The following is a 16880-nucleotide window of genomic DNA, read 5'->3' on the forward strand; positions in this document are numbered from 1 at the left end:
TTTTCTGTTAGAAACAAACCAAACTTCCATGCTTCATACTGGAAGTAGTTCTTGAACTATTTTCTGAACGGCTTCAAGTGTCCTTGTTACAGTGGGAAAAGTTAGGTGTGTGTTTGGGAAGCCCTGCAAAATGAGGAGAAAATGGTCGTGCACTGCATTTCTGAGTTTATTGTAATAGTTTCCAGTTCTTACTGTACAGTTTCATCTGGTTTTGCCTGCAGTTGGTAGTGCTTTGTTGAATCTCAGGTTGAAACAAGAGTCTGCCATGTACGAGTTCTGTCTTATGACTTGCACTGTCCTTGTTTTCCCTACAGATATCTTTCAGCCTATCTAGGAGGGTGTAGGCACAAAACTTTTCCTCAGGTGTGCTACCTGAAGTTTAAAAAATATATATTTCTGAATTAAAAAGGGAGAGCTTGGTGGTCTTTGAGCATCTGCGGTGATTCAATGACATTCCATTTTTCAGTGCACAGACTTTAAGACAACAATAGCAATGCCAAAACTCTGATCAGACAGCCACAAGCTCTATCCCCGCTTTCTTCTGCTTTATATTTATTCTTGACTTGTATGCTATGTCAATGAATGATGCACTTAATCAAATAAAATACTTCTAATGTATATATGATACTGGGAGGGTACACGTGGAAGTCTGTTTGGCTTTGGGGATTTGGGTTGAAGTGTCTCGGGTGCATTTTGTAACCAGCTCTTCATTTGTATCAGGGTTTGGGGAGTTCCAAGTTCCTTTCTGGAAACAGATCGGTGACCCACTGAAGTCCAACATTTTTCATCTAGAAGGGCCTTGTATTTGACGTTCTAGATAAAAGAGAATTTCCTCTACAAGCACTGCATTTATCACTCTGTAGTTCAACATCACAGGAGCGAGAGGTCATGCATACACCACTCCAGGTTTGGTTTAAAAAATGAATGTACGCTTGGCAGGCAGCAGCGACAACTGGGTCAAGGACGCGGTGGCAGCAGAAGGCCCGATTAAGTATTGCCCATAGTCTGAAGCATGGGGTGCAAGTGCTATCTGCTGGGTGACAAACGGGCATGTCTGTGCTTGTGACAGCCTTATCTCAGGTCCCACAGAGTGTGTTTCTGCAGCCTCCTTGCTGGTGCCCCCCAGCCACAGTGGGGAGGGAGTGATGTCCTGGATCCAACGTGAGCCTTGACAATCAGTCCCGGAGCCAGCATCTCCCTGTGGCTGTTTGGCTGTGGTGTCGCCTTGTCCATTGATTACTTCATGGCATCTAGTGTGATCCTAAAACTCCTGCTTCTAAGCAGGCTTGAAAAACTGGCCTCACATCACGTTACTCAGCCCAGTGTTGTTGGAGGGTTTACAATTCCTGGGGCTTTCTCAGTTGTTCCAGCACAGAGCCAGGTTTCAGCACAATTTTGTTTTGCGTTAGGATGGTTGGTGCATGGCCAGAACTCGAGGGGACGTTCAGGCTTCAGGAGCTAAGCCCCCAAAAGAATCACTTGCTGAATCAAAGCTGTTGAACTAAAACTGCTCTTGTTGTCCTAATTGTGGCACTTGCTAATTGAAGTAATTTGTGTAATGTTGTTCTAGATGGCAGCTGGGTCACAGCTTTGCTTTGAACAGTCCTGAGGTTGGGTTAAGGAGCTTCACCCCAGTGACAAGGGGCTGCATGCACGTGCCTGGAGGGAGTGGGCACAAAAAGGTGCTTTTTCATGTCATGTATGGAGTTTACTTCTGCGTTAGTCCACATGCAGGCTGTGGTAGGCACGTCTCCTTCATGCTTTCATTCATCACCATGCGAGCAATCTGGAGAGCTGCATAGTTTTGTTTTAGGTGCAGTGATGCAACAGAAAAGAAAATCTCTAGTGTTTCCAAGGCAACTTGTGCGTCTGACCCTGGCGGCAGTGAGGCAGCAGACTGCTGCCAGTCGCTGCAGTCGGTGACTTCAGTAAAACCTTATCAGAAGAAAGCACATGCTCTTCCCCTAACCCCCTTGGTTAATGACCAAGCTGAATATATTAACATAAGTGCAGCTGTAGTTTCCTAATCATAACTTTTTCCTACCTATTTCATCCCATGCCTTGGCTTTGGTTTGATTCAGTCTTCCATCTGCAGATAGTCACTGAAGAGCCTTTTGGGATTGTCCAGCCAAATTCTGCTAGAGATGGTTTGCCCATAAGGAGATGTTATTAGGTGCCTGGTGGCCTCTGTGAAATGGTGCAGGAGGTTTGGCGCTGTCACGATCTAACAGATCCCAACACCACAGGTAAGGCAGCACCTTCAGCTCCCCTAGCAGTGCTGCTTACAAGACGGGCGCTGAATTGCTGCCTTTTTTCACCAAAGTGGTTTGTCCAATTCAGCTTGAGGCGCACTGAGAAGCACTTTATAAGTGAGCCCCTCAAAGGGAGGATTATTAGTTCTGGAGCCTTTTGCTGAGTTTCTACAGAAAGAAAGAAAGAAGGGTGGGGAGAGAGATGAGAACAGCATAAACCAGATGCAGTGAACTGGAGAAAGACAATGTCAGTAGTAACAAAATGCACATTCCCATTGGAGCTGGAGCTAAGATGATAACAGTGCAGTGTTGCACAGTGTTTTTCCTGGCTAGAACAGTCTCCACTTTCATGCATGTACCTGTGCATAGATTTGCTATGTGTGTGCATAGTTAGGAAGTGGCACAAAAGCCACCCATATTCATTACGTACTGTCCGGCGGTCATGGTATAACTTTTTCTACTGAACTGTGACTTGCATCACACCTTAGTGATAATTGTACAGTACAGCCACTTGGCTTCCAATGTAGTGCTTTAAAATGCACATCATCTTCCCTGGATGTTTGTGATACTTTCCTGCAGTCATAAAAAGCTTAACGCTTCTGATTACACAGCAAAGTAAATATTTGATTTAATTTGCAGCTGACCTAAGAAGGTTTCTGATTAGAGTGGCTCTGCTCTACATGGCTCAAGAAGCTGATGTTATACATATATGTGATATTTTTACCATAACCATAAGAAGAATGATGGAAAATGGATCACTTTCTTCACAAGAAACTTCTGTTATCCTGTAAACTGCAACAGACTCCCAAACATTTGTTGCTACAATTAAAATTGCATGGTCAATAAGCAAGAGTTCACTTTTAGTATTTTTATGCAGCTTTCAAAGCTACAAAATAGCCTTCTCTTTCATGTGATGATAGCTCATGTAGAAATTGAAATCATCAAGGGGTTGTCTGTCAAAATGTTTTTAATGAAAAATGGAGCTTCGGTAAACATTGTTTGACATCTTTGGCTTTTAACTGTTAACATTGATGGACTAAAAAGCTTGATTTTTGCAGGGGGAGAAAATGACATTAGTTCAAGTCATATGGAGAATTTCTGTTTGTGGAATTAATTTGCTAAGCTTTGTTTTTTGTGTTTGTTTTTTGCACTGTTTTTTCTGATTATTAAACCATATTTTCCAACTGTGCATATAGTTCACGAGGGGAATAGCTGCAGCTCCTGTTTTCCATGACTACATTTTCTTACAATGCAAGCCAGGGGTGCAGTGCACACACAGCTGATAAAGTAGGCGATACCATGGGAGATGTAAACTGATCAAAAAGCTGTTGCCAGAGTATTCCCCAGACCCCGGTGTTGCTCCTCAGCAGCTGAATAAGGGTCATAGTTTCTTAAACGCTGGTTTAGATGATCCTGGGGTGAATCCTATCCTTCCATGTGATGACTGCAAGTAGATACTTGGTTTGGGAAGCTGTAGCTCTAGTAGCCGCACTATACAGACAGTTGCAACAGGTGCCTTTGTATACGTTCCTTCACTGCTACCCTCTCAATCTATTCCATATAGATATATAAAAATGCTAAAGTACGCTGGCAGTCGTAAGGTGACATTATCAGCTCAGTTTCACCCTCCAATAATATCTGAAAAAAGTAGTTGCTCTTTTCTGGCTTCCCTGTAACACACTTAAGCGTGAGGAAACTGTGGCATACTCTGCCTTTAACTGAAAATTAGCTCTGAAATTTACAAAGAAGGAGAGGTAAAAGCTGGATCAGGAAGAGGACAAGTTGCATCACTGCCCCTGCTCTCAACAGCCATCGGAAATTACTCAAGTGGGAAAGAGCCAAATGGTCCTGCCAGCTGATGCATCCATGCGCTGTCACGCTTCAGTTTTGTTTCAGTTGTTGGGGTTTTGAAAGGTTGTCAGAGACGGGGATCGTATCTTTCACAGTCATGTAGCATCCGATGTCCCAGCAGCTCTGGCATCACTGAATTAAGTTTCAGTGCCCTTCTGTGATCTGTTATTATCTCTGCTGTACAGGAGGGGAGGCTCAGACAAAGACAGATGAAGCTGTTTGCTGAAGGTCACAAAGCAATTCTCCAGCGGTGCTGCTCTGCTGATTTCCAGCACTGTCTCAGAGGCAAGGTTGTCCTTTTTCCCTCGAGGGTGCTGAAGGGAGGCGTATCATCCCTTTTTTCAGTGTCCTTTTCCCGTGGTAGAGCAGAGTGAAATTGTCTGCACAGGTGAAGCAAGTGGGCTTCTGAAGGCTTGTCAAATCAGCCTTCCTCGTCTGCCTGTGCGTGGGGCTGCCCGGCAGGAGCCAGCAGGTGGAAGGGGCACGGCAGCACAAGCACTGCCAGGTAGGTGGGCAGAGACACCTTCGGGCCCTGTAGAGGATGGCAACGTGAGAAGCATCATCTATTTTAAACTTGTATTTCTGACGAGAGTAAAAGATCAATGTATTTATAATTGTTAGCAGTGTGCTAGCTCACAACAGATTGATCCATTCCCCTGTGTATCATCCAGCTCCGCCAATATTCATGAGAGTGCTCATCTGCCAGGGTGAAGAGGGTATTTGGCAGTGCCCAGAGCTGTCTGCCCAGCCCGATGTGTTCGATGGTGGTGCTGATGAGTGATGCTCACACTGTCCTGCCACAGGTTAGCTGGGGGTAGGAATTCCCAAGAGCAGAGTACTTGTAATTAGGAACATCGTGGGTACCCAAATACTCAGAAGCAGGCAGCTGTGCGTGCCTGCAGCATATGAAAAGGGCACTGCTTCTCCTAATGGCTCACAGAAATGAGCTGGAAAAAGAGGATTGGGGTGACCTCTGACATCATTAGGAGGTAGCTGCTGAGTAGCACTGAACCATGTTCTCAGGCAGGTAGCGTCAGTAAGCTGTTACGGGGGTCTAAGCAGGGGATCTTATGGGATGGGAGCTGTTAACTTCTCTTTTTTGTGTGTTACTTGCTGTTCTATCAGCATGTCATGGCCAAGGACAGGCTTGATGGTGAGCAGCATGCTTCCAGGGCTCAGCGAGGCTGCACACACCCGTCACTGCCTTCTGGGTGCCTGCATTAATTTGGTGCTGGGAGAAACAAAAGCCACTGCAAAGTCGAGTTACTTTCCTCTTTCGAACAGTAACACTAGGGATGTGGTGTGGCACTGACTCAGAATTGCCGGGCTGTGATCAGTGATATGACCGGCATCATGGAAGTCTTTATTTCCTTCTGGAAACTCCTGAAAATCTTAAAAAATAAATATAGAGATTTGGTGTAATCAGTGATATTTTTAATAGCTTTGGCTTTCTTTTTCTTCGGTTGGTCTCTTTGTGGGATGGGATTTTTCTCAGTGTAGAAACGTACTTCATACATGAGCATGGCGTACAGAAATGGTTTATTGTTCCAGAGCCCATCACGGTATCTTTTCATCTACAGTCAGCCTTTTCTGAGATGGCTGGAACCACAATATTACATTTGTTGTTGCATTGCTATTTTTTATAACACGTTAATAAAAGTAATATCTTATTTTCACCTGCCTTGAAAAAGAGACTTTCCATCATCAGGTGATAGACATCTCAGCTCTGATAAACTCAAGATCTACTTTTCCAGTGGAAAAGAAAGTCTAATATGTACTAGCAAATTCCCCCAGCAGTAGGATGTGTTGGGGATTTAGTGCATAACTGGATGCTTCGGTAAACTCTTATAATCTACATACTCTAGGGTCCCATCCGTGCTGACATCTCACTTATTGGGAAGTGAGAAATAGGAGGAACACCTTTTGCTCATTTCTGCCTCGTAGTGTGATTAAACGAACTGTCCAAGGACTTGTGTTCTCTGCAGGCCAAAAAGGGAAACATAAGGCTTATTTAATGATATGCAGAAACTCTTCTCCACACTTGAAGCTCTAAGATGATCACATTTTTCCTTTGTCTCTGTGTTGCTTACTCTGAGAAACATCTCCATACCTAGCTGGGTGTTGGGATCCAGCATGGCAACATCTGTAATCTTTGGGTGGATGCAAAAAACAAGAGGCTGGTGCAGGTCAGTTCTTCTCTTTGTAGTAGATTGAATAGAAACTTGTCCTAGGTTGCTGTATGTATATTTATATCTCATTTTCAGCTTGATTTTGAGAAAGGATTAAATGACCATCAAGTGTTTCTTCAAGGAGCCCAGGAATCTGCTGGCAAACACCAGCAAGGATTTTGGGAAAGGGAAGGCTGAGTGCAAGCAGAGCCTGTAGCACTGTGGGCTCTCAAGCAACAGACTCCAAATGCAGGGGTGCTGTAGGAAGACACTGCACATAGTTGCTTCTGGATCGGATGAGAGGACAGGGAGGAAAGAAAGACAGGAATAGAAAGGGAGGCAGAAAAGTAACATCTGACACTTGGACAGAGAGCAGAAGCTGCTAGTAGTCAGGCTGGGAGACGAGGAAGCAGCAGCTGTCAGAGCCTTTTGGAAAGGAGTCATCTCTAGGGCAGTTTTGGTTTGATTTAAAATTGCAATAGGGTCTTATGATTGTGAGTGAAACCCAAATTAGTGGTCCTATTTGAGACACCAGTGCCGACTTAATTGCTCTGAATGAGGCTGGTTTAGGGAAATATATATATTTATTATATATATATATACACATATATTTGTATATATAATATAAATATATATTTATTTAAATTGAACTCTTCTTATGATGACATAATTATAACCTGGAATGGCATAAGTCATGTTTGGTGGTTTATTTGGCTTCCACTGAGCAAAATAGCGAGAAGTTTATTTTCCTGTACCAAAACAATTATTTTAGCTTTTTTTTTTTTTTTTTTTTTTTTTAATTATGACCTTTCTTTGACAAACTGTTTGTGTTTTTCAAGTCTGTAAGCATTCACTGAGACAGGGGGCTCATTCCAGAGTATTTTCCTCAGAAAATCTCTCTCAGATTGCAATTCCAGCATATCCAAGGGAAGACAGTAGCCTTGTGTCGGGCCGGGTTTGGGACAAGAGGATCTGAGAGCCCTGCTCAGGGGTGCTCTGAGGTCAGGCACGAAGCACTTGTGAAATGCTAATTGTTGAGCCTGAGAGGAGCAGCTGCTCCTCCAGTTGTTCCTGGACTGGAAGAAACTAATTAAATCAACAAATAACCTTGCATAAAGTTCAGGTAAAGGGAAAAAACAATGTATTAATTTTCCTAGCATTTGGGTTCGGGCAAAAGTAGCATCATTCTATGACAAACAGGCTGTAGATCAGACTCATAGATTGATGGGGTGGCTGAGGTTGGAAGGGACATCAAGGTCATCTGGGCCAGCCCTCCCCGCTCGGGCAGGGTCGCCCAGATAACCCACCCTTCAGCAGTCGACTGAATTTTTCAGGATATTTTTGTCTTTGTGACTTCATTCCTGCTGAGAATCTGCTCAGGGCATGTGTTAACTTAAAAATAATATGTAAACAAGGTGTGAACAGTTCAGTTATGTGATAGCCTGAGGTTGAAAACACGGCGATCAAATGCAGCGTCTGCAGTTGGCAGGGAGATGTTCTTACCGCCTCGGGAAGACTTGAAGTTAAACTTGTTTGGAAATGTAGGCGTTGAGTCTGTGAAACAAATTTACTTTCACATCTAAATGAAGAACGCTCCTTGGCGTTTGAAGGGAGCTGGTGGAGCTCTCAAGCTGCGTTTAGGAGAGAGGGGCTGTGCTCCCCGCACATCTCATCCTCCTAGAGACGGTCCTTCTGCTGAGGTTATGTTTTCACATCATCTGTGAAGTGAAAATCTTTGGGAAAACAATGGGAGGTGTGATCCCTCGGAAGGGCTTTGCTCTCTGTGTGACCGCTGCCAGCCTCTGCCCCGAACGCCTGGGGCTGCTGCCACCATCGGGCAGCGGGCTCTGCTTTGGACCACGCGAGCTAACAGGAGAGCCAACAACTTCTGCTGTATTTTTGTTGGGTGTCTGAGACCTTGTGATTTGAAAGCTGAGAGTCCTCAGACACCAGATTTCTGCATTGTGCTTGAGTTCAGGTTTTTGTTCTCCCTGTTGTTGCCTCCAAGTAGATTCGGGGGTGTCCTCAAAAGGAGCAAAACCCCTTCCTGTTCTAGAAAAAAGGGCAGGAGCTCACATATTAAGCTCCTTTCCCCAGAAAATGAAAGCCCTCTAAAGGTCACAATATTGAGAATTCCAGTAAATGTGGGAGAAAGGGAGAAACTGTCCTGGAAGGGAAGGTCATAGTTTAAGAAAACCAGGTGCGGGGTGAGCGCTGATGCTAGCTGGAGTGCAGTCACCCTTCTGGTGGCCAGGCTGCTCACAGGGGCTGGGCCTGGGGCCTGAGGGCCTTTGGCTGACCAAGCTGGCTGGTCATAAATATTCTTACAGAGAAGAGAGGGAGGAAAAAAATCCTTCCTCCTGAGTTTTCTGCTGCATGTGGCCTTTTTGCTTCTGACAAGAGGATCTCTGTTTTTCTGCTATCAGACTTGGTGATAGTTAAAGCTCCTGAAGCTGACTGCAGTATGGAGTCTAACCTAATTCACCTGCAGACCTAACAACATGTGTTCATGTCTATCGCTGCTGGTCAGCAAAAAAGAATGACTGCAATAGGATTGTCAGTGCACTCATACCACCGTATTTCTATCTGGTCTTGAACCCTGTTGTCTCAGGATTTAGATTTGGGAGATGATGGCTGTTTCTCTAGGTCTGTGTTTGTACAGTAACATGTGCCATATTTAATCCCCATCCTATCAGCCGGGCTCCAAAGCAATCAAGTTATATAGACATAACATTCACCATTTTGCATAAACCACTAAGTCTTTCCTTCCTTTTGACAGATTGAAGACATCATCACAAGAATGCAGGATGACAAAACAGGTGGAGTTCCCATCCGAACTGTCAAGAGCTTTCTGTCTAAAATCCCCAGTGTCGTCACCGGTAAGAACCCTGCTTAGAACAGAAGTGTGAGCTGGTGCTAGCTGGCTCTAAGCAAACAGAAACTGAACACACAAAAAAAGAAGGAATGAAAGAAAAAATTGCCCATCTCTGCTTTTTTTTTTTCCACACTGTTGTTAGGCATGAAGTATTGAACCAAGATTGCCTAATTGTTTAAGCAGACATTGATATTTCCTTACATTGTGTTATATTTAAAGGTATGTTACATACTTTTTTGTCTATCACAGTATCATCAGGCACAGTCATTCCATATGATGGGAATAGGACTATTTTAGAGAAGAACTGGGGAAAGAAAGCTGAAGCAGTGTTTTCTCACTTATACTCAAATACTTCTGAGATTTGTTGTGTGTACAAGAATGTGAAATATCTTTTGTGCTTCTATGACATTTTGTTAAAACTATACGTGCAAAAGTGTGGATGGAAATGGCTGTCAGTACAAAAACATTCCTGTCCATATTTTCAGGCAGAATAGTTGCTAATGCAACAAAGAATTTTGCCATTATTATGTGCTAAGTTTATTCAGGGTGGTGTAGTGTAAATGGTTGGGGGATTTATACTTGTGTTTCTGGTACCTGCTTTTGCCAGTTCTATAGTAGTATTCATGGCAGCAGTACAAAAGCACTTTCCTTTCTCTCTACCACTAGACTTCTGTCCAATATCCAATACCCAACTACTCCTTAAACTTACCTCATTTATGTTGTAAAGCAAACATAACTGTCACAGTCCTGCAGAGATTCTTTCCAGTTCAGGCGAGGTACACATGATGATGCATCAGTTTAGGGAAGTTTCACCTCTGTTTTCCTGAAAACTAAAGGACTTCATTTTCTGTGGCTGCTACTGTGGCATCTTCACTTCAGTAAAATCAAACAATCACTAAAAATGCAGGAATGCATGTGTGCATTATTGCAAAAAGGCAGCACACCAAAAAACAAAAGACAGCTGGCAGTTCAAATGGATCTTTCTTGCTCTTGGGTACTTTATCCTGTTGTAAAATAATGTGATAATATCTGTAGTCAACAGGAATACTGGCAGTACAGCTGGTGTCAAGCAACTGCAAAGATGGTTCCCTGCAGTGGAGGGTAGCTGAGCTGAAGCACTTCAGAAATGTCCTTACTGTGAAAAATGTTGGATTGGGCAGAGTTTGAAACTGTGTTGATTCATTCAGGAGTGTGATTTGATATCCTTGTATCAGGAAAATAACATCCAACTAAAGCTACAGGAATGGAATACAAATCTGCCAAGCTCTTGGGGATAGGCAGGGAATATGGAAATTGAAGTTTTAAATAAGGCTCAGTCCAGTTAATCCCTTTTTATTGAGCAACAGGCTCTTATGTCTGAAATTGGTTTCAGGGTGGTGACTCAATATAACTGACAGTTGCAGGATTAGGGCTTTACTCTGGGAGAGAAACATGAATTTGGAATGAGATGTGAAAACTGATAAATTGCAGCTAATGGCTAGAGCAGGTATGAGCTGGCTGTTCTTGAAGGTTCATGGGGAAAACAACCGTATATCTGGTTTGCAAATTCATTCCATAAGTGATAGTCTACAATGTGCAAACTGGATGTCTTGAGGTTTACTCAACTAAAACAGGTTTCTAGTATACCTGTCAATATTCATAACATTGATTAAGTGGTTGATCTAGTTATCAAGTTGCCATCTTTTACCAGAGGGGGGGGGGAAGAAAGATGGGAGACCTCACAGCATCTTTGAAGAAGTGATTATCATTAGGTAGCACCCAGGTTGGCAGTACCCTGGTATGGTGGTGCCTTCCCCTTTTGACTGTTCTCTTGGAGCAGCAGCTGCATCACCTTCAAATGGCTGCTTTTCAACAGCGCAGGGAATAGCAAAAAGCTGAAGATAAAAACATAACCTCCCTTCAAAGTTCACAGCAAATTCTTAAATTTGGAATGAACCAAGCTCAGTAACACTCCCTTCAGGTGATTTGAAGACAGTTCCCTTGTGATGTGCTGCGCAGTGCATGAAGCCTCTGAGTTTGAAAAGTATGGGAAAATAATGACTCGGCTGAAAGCCCAAAGGTGTCTCCATTTCTTACTTCTCCCTTCAGATGCATACACCTGCTTTCTTATTGACCAAAACCAGAAGAAATCTGTATCTGATTTCAGTGTTGGCTTTGCATTTGGCCTTGCTTTGAGTAGAGGTGGGACTCGGTGTGACCTCTAAGGAATCCTTGGAATCCTTGCAACCTGAATTATTCTTACAGCCATAGGATACTCAATTTTAGTGTTTTTCTAGTTTTGTTAAATTTCACGAACACAAGAGAAGAGCTTGTGTTTTCAAAAAAATCCTTGGGCCTACCTTTACAGCCCTTCTCTTGGGAAGAACTTAATTTCCCGATTCTGGCATTCTTGTACGCTTGTTTTTTTACCTGAAAAGTAGAACAGCAATGTCGAGACATGATTTACTTGGCAGGTTCTCAGTGACTGTGATTAACAGAGGTTTATTTTTGCTTGACACTTCTATTGTAATGGATTCTCACAGGAGAAATGTAAAATCTTAAACAAAAAGAAACAGTACAGCAGTGCCTTGGCGTTCTAAACCTGCAGTTCTGTTTATAGTACAGCAAAGTGGGTGTTTGATTTAAAGTTTGAATACTAGGGAAAGAACCACTCATCTGGGTTTTGCTTTCATCTGTCCAGATGCCTAAGTTATGAATGAAGCATTCTGCAACACAAGGAGAAGGAGCCTCAGGGAGTTATCATTAATGGTCCTCTCTAGACAACAGGAGTCTAGGAGAAGGATGAAAAAACCTTTTTTGAATGTATGATGAGTCTGTGTGAGGATGCTGTGCCAAAGGCACGTTTTAATCTGCATTAGAAGTAGATTTGTGTATCCTCTTCCCTGGCTTTTGGCTAAAAGTGGGTCAGTCAAAGGAAGGCACATCACACCGTTATCGTGGTTCAGTCTTCGCTTTTGCAGGCAAACTGCAGAGAGTGGAACTAAGATGTAACCGGACCGTTTTACATCTGTGTGTATGTACCTGAAAGAGATTGCCCAGTACGTGTAGAGAACAGCACTGACATGATGGACAAAGGGAAGGAAAAGCTGACTGACAGCAGGTATTGAGTAGTGCTGTGATCCATGCACAGACAGGGTCATCGGACAATGTCCGTGATGGATGGCAGTTGTTGTCATAGATTTTCACATCTTTCAATGAGAAAACTATTTGCTCAGTAATAATTTGTTTCTGCAAATGAATTAGCAATTCTGTATTGTCCTGGTCGTCAGGCTATTGTAAGAATATCTCATTACACTATTCGGCAACAAAACCATCTTTCTAATCTTTTTGATTTCCATACTCAAAACTAACCTCCTGTTTGGTTGGAGGACCAAAGGCCTATACTTCTACCAAAGATTGAGACTTTGCCCTGTGCAACGTTATTGAAACAAGTCAGAAGTCAGTGCTGACCTGTAACAGCTGAGCTTTCCAGTGCAAAAAGCCTCCTTTATGATTTCCAATCTTCACCCTGCCCCCAACCTCATTCCAGATTTCGCCATCTGATCCTGTTTGCCAAGATCTTTGCTGTTGTGACCCAAGGGATATGTGCAGCCTACAAGTCTCTCACCATCCTGCCTTCCTCTTGAGAAGTTTTGATACAACTTCGTGACCCATAACGCACTGACCTCAAGCAGTTCTTTCCCCACAGCTCTGTTTTGAGTGATACCTCTGTCTTCCAGCAGCACTCCCCTAGTTGTCACCTCACTTGTGCACTACTCCTGACCCTTACCCTTACCCCAATGCTTGCCTCCTTGCTCTGCTCCCAAAGCTGCCTGCGTAGCTCTGAGATTGACGGGTGACAACCCAGCTGTACAGGTTTGGGTTAAGTGCCATACAAGCTTCATGTACGCAGCCCTGCCAATGCATTTCATTTGTGACCTACCATGTCTTTCGTAGTTAAGTCCTGGACCTCTCTGAGCAGAAAGTGCCAGTATTGCTGAAATCTGCCAGATGGCCTGTCGTTTCTCGAGACTCATGATATATACCAAGTTTAAACTGCCATGTGTCTCTGTCTGAAGAAGCCAGCGTGTATCTTGGCAAATGCTTATAGAGTTGTCCCAGAACACTTCAGAATGTCACGCACTCAAAGAAAATGCATTTGGCTGGGGAATTGAAATCCCACAGTGTCGTGAAAGAGAGGATTTATTATTGATAATGTTCTCTAACCATGTAGTTCATGGCACCTAAGCTCTGGAACAGTTCATGAACCCATTGTGAGATGAGCTCCTCAGAAGCCAGTCTGAGGGATATTTGCAGCATTTTCCTTTCAGAGAAGCTCAAATGTATCTCTCATCCAGACATGACAGCCAAAGGTGCCAGGGAGAAGAGCAGATTCCTCTCTACAGTGTTCGAAAGGGCCTGGATCAGAAAAACTGTTCCAAGGAAGAGGTTGGTGGTGAATGGAGCAGGACCAGGACTGGCAGGGCTGACGAGCAGCAATACCCATCACCTATCAGGTCCCAGAGAGCCAGCTCCAAGGCTGAGTGCTTTGCCTTAATGCTCATTCACCTTCCGCAGTGCCTCCCAGAAAGTGCTTTCATTGAGACCACATAACTCCGCAAGTTGGCTGCAGATGGGTTTGGCTCCCCCTGGGCTGTCTGTTGAGCTCCTTTCATCACCTGACCGTAGGATTTTAACTGTAGAACTGACTCTGATGCAGGCTGCATTGAACACTTGGGTAGTTTCACTCTAGATCTAAAATATACATCCCTGGATTTGGGACAGCAACAGTTTCTCAACCTGAGCAGCTAAAACTCTTTTCAAAGTGTGTGAATCAGATTTTTAGCCCAAGTCAGCCCCTTTTTTCTTTCTTTTCTTTTTTTTTTTTTCTTTCCTATGCAGTTTCGCTTTGAGAAGCAGAGGACTTGAAATGCAGTACTGGCTCTGTTTCAGACAGAACTGATAGATAGTCCCAAATCTAAACCAAGTGCAATCTTTTGCTAAACAATAATGAGCCCAATTAGTTAAAACACAAACAAAACAAGAAAAAAAATGTCAAAACTTAATTCAGTATCCCAAATAATGTGAGGTTGCTTACCGGTTCATAAATAATAAAAAGGACTTGCTCTTGAGTAAACATTAATGTATATTTATATACATGCACGCAGTACTATATCATTTCTGATTGTTTTCCACATTTGCGTAGAGAAGGTGCCACACAGTAAATTCACCAGTGTGCAGTTGCCTTGTGGAAGCTGGCTTGGGAACACTGGTCAAGCATACAAATCCATTTATTTTTCACTAAAAATCAAGTGCTCTGAGCCACTTATATTTAAACTAATTCAAGCTAAGACTGGAATTCTTCATCATAACTTACATTTTCTTCTCTTACGCATCTGTCTTCAAATTGCACCCGATGGAAATGCAATCCATCCTTCCCTCAATAAGGAGGTCGTTATGCCTTTTAATCTAGTATTTCAAAGCTGCTGTGAATCACACAGTATTAGACATGTCAGCTATTACATGGGAAGCGCATGCCTTGCAACTTTTTTTTTTTTTTTTTTTTATCTGTAGCGTTCTCTTAAGCTCTGTATCCTAATGCCAGGAGACAAATTAACCCAGTTAAGGAGCTGAAGAGTTATTCTGTCTTCATCTACAGCTCTCCCCTCCTCCCTTTTTTTCTCTTCAAGTGCATCCGGCTTTCTACCTTTCAAAGGGGGGGAATGGAAGAGGGAAAGATTGAAATCAGTTCCCTGCAGTGTCGTAATTCCTTGCCTATTGTTAAGCTGTAACTCAGTGCCCTGTGAAGCAAAAGTTTAAAGGATTTGATTTTCAGATCGGGGGATGGTAGATTAATTGAATAGGATATAGTTGTCAAAGAAATAAGAGAAAGCAACCAGAATTAATATTTTTAAAAGTGAACATTCAATATGTCTGTGCATCTGCACAAACCCACAGCGATGTGTGCATGCTCACATATGCATAAAGAGCATGTGATTATTCATAAGAATAAGCCGAAGAGTGGCAAGCGTTGTACGCTAGAGATAAGTAAGGGCAGGCTTCTGCATTACTTGTCGGTGCTGTGCAGAATGATGAACGCTAGCATTTGTGTGTCACTGCCCTCTGCTGCAGAGAAGCTTCATTTCAGTGCGTGCAGCTTCACCTTGATCACAAGCCACGCTGCGGGTGCTGCTCTCCCAGCCCAAATGTAGCTTGGGTGGTAGGTTTTGTGGTCCATCAGTGGTCCTCCCTGCCTGTGGGGCATGAACTCAGCTCAAATACTGCAGGATGTGCGATTCCACAGCTACTTTGCTCTTTTTCGAGGAAGAATTTTTTCCATAGCTGGCTCTTGATGCCACTTCTGTGCGTCTTATTCATAGTTCTCCCTTCTTGTCAGGGTTGTCTCCACGCAGAGCTTGCTCATGCATCATGTGAAGCTTACACAATCTTTAAAAATATGCACATGGATTATGGGATTAATCCTAAACGACTTAATGAATTTAAGCATAGTTTTTAAGTTGCAAGAACTGGACATTATACATAGCTATGTGTACGTATTCATGTGTCAGCATCTCAAGTAGCCAGCCCTAAGGTGGAGATCACTGGAAGAAAAGCCCATCACACAGAGGTGGATGCGTTAAAATTTGGTTTGGGTCACTGCAGAAAGCTTCTGAAACACATCCTGAGAAATTTACGATTTGGTTAGTAAAATGGCCTGTAAAGTGCTATCCAAAAGGCCCTGATACTGGATGTTATGCAAAATTATAACTTCCTTCCATTAGAATTATGGATGTCCTCTCTGGTCCAATCTGTCCTTGCTGGATTTGGAACTTGGCTTCCATCAAGTTAAGATTTGATAAATCAGAAGCATAAGTTACCATGCTATGTGGATCTTCCAGTGAACAATAAAAATACAACAAAAAAATCACCAAATGATCCAGCTTCATCTTTTTGCAGTGACTTATTTGTTCTTCAAGTTACCGGAGATGATGTCAAAAGGAAAAATAAAAACAAGAAAGCCTTCCAGCCGCCTGGGCAGTAGCTAGAACAACACAAAACTGTAATTTCTCTTGCTGAAGAATATAAGCATAAAAATCGGTGGGCTTGAAGGCATCACATGAAAGCTATGAGCCTGGAACAAAGCAGGTCTGTTAAAAATGGTTTCATGTTTTTCAAGAATTGCTTGTAGGCCTTTTAGTCTTTCAGTGGAGACTAAAAGTGGGAGTAGAGGCAGACTTGGTGATAAATTACCTGCTGAACTCCAGCATTTAGATGAATTGGTAATTCAGCCATAGTAACAAAAGTTACATATTAAGAGTGTTCTTGTTGCTGACTGCAGATTTATTCTGAAACACAACATTTAGCTGGTGGAATATTGTGGCTAATGAATAAAGCATTAAAAAGAAAAGTCAACAATATTTTAATGCCTGTAGAAATTCATACGAGTGAATGATTAATGCATTTTTGCATTCATTGCGCTATCTTCAAAAGCGCAGCATTATTACAAAAGTTTATTTCCAGATCTGAATGACACAGCAAAAGAGCGGGGACTAATTATGAGAACTGTGGGGCTCTGTGCTTTGCCTGTGACTGGGGGGCAGGCTGCACTCAAGCTGCAATGCTGTCACCTGTCTTCACCTTGTGGCAACCTGGGAGTTGCGTGGTGAAGGATCTACCAACAGAGTTTGTTTTTTCACACCTTTTGCCTTGTTTCTGCCCTGCCTCCAACACTCCTGTGGGCTGCTGAGCATTCAG

The 16880-nt window shown here is 43.0% G+C and overlaps 1 protein-coding gene across 14 annotated transcripts in view; it reads left to right on the top strand.

Annotated features, from left to right (window-relative positions):
- The window catches only part of RGS6 (regulator of G protein signaling 6), a 252914-nt gene that overhangs the window by 148636 nt on the left and 87398 nt on the right, over nucleotides 1-16880 (top strand). For all 14 annotated transcript variants that reach the window (XR_014693507.1, XR_014693508.1, XR_014693509.1 and 11 more), the window contains one exon: nucleotides 9051-9150. Coding sequence is in view for 4 of the 14 variants with exons in the window: in XM_084520804.1 (XP_084376930.1) it covers nucleotides 9051-9150 (100 nt within the window). In the remaining 10 variants the exon portion in view is untranslated. The remainder of the gene's footprint in view (nucleotides 1-9050; nucleotides 9151-16880) is intronic.

Source organism: Aythya ferina (genome assembly GCF_964211825.1).
Source record: "Aythya ferina genome assembly, chromosome: 5".
Lineage (NCBI taxonomy): Eukaryota > Metazoa > Chordata > Aves > Anseriformes > Anatidae > Aythya > Aythya ferina.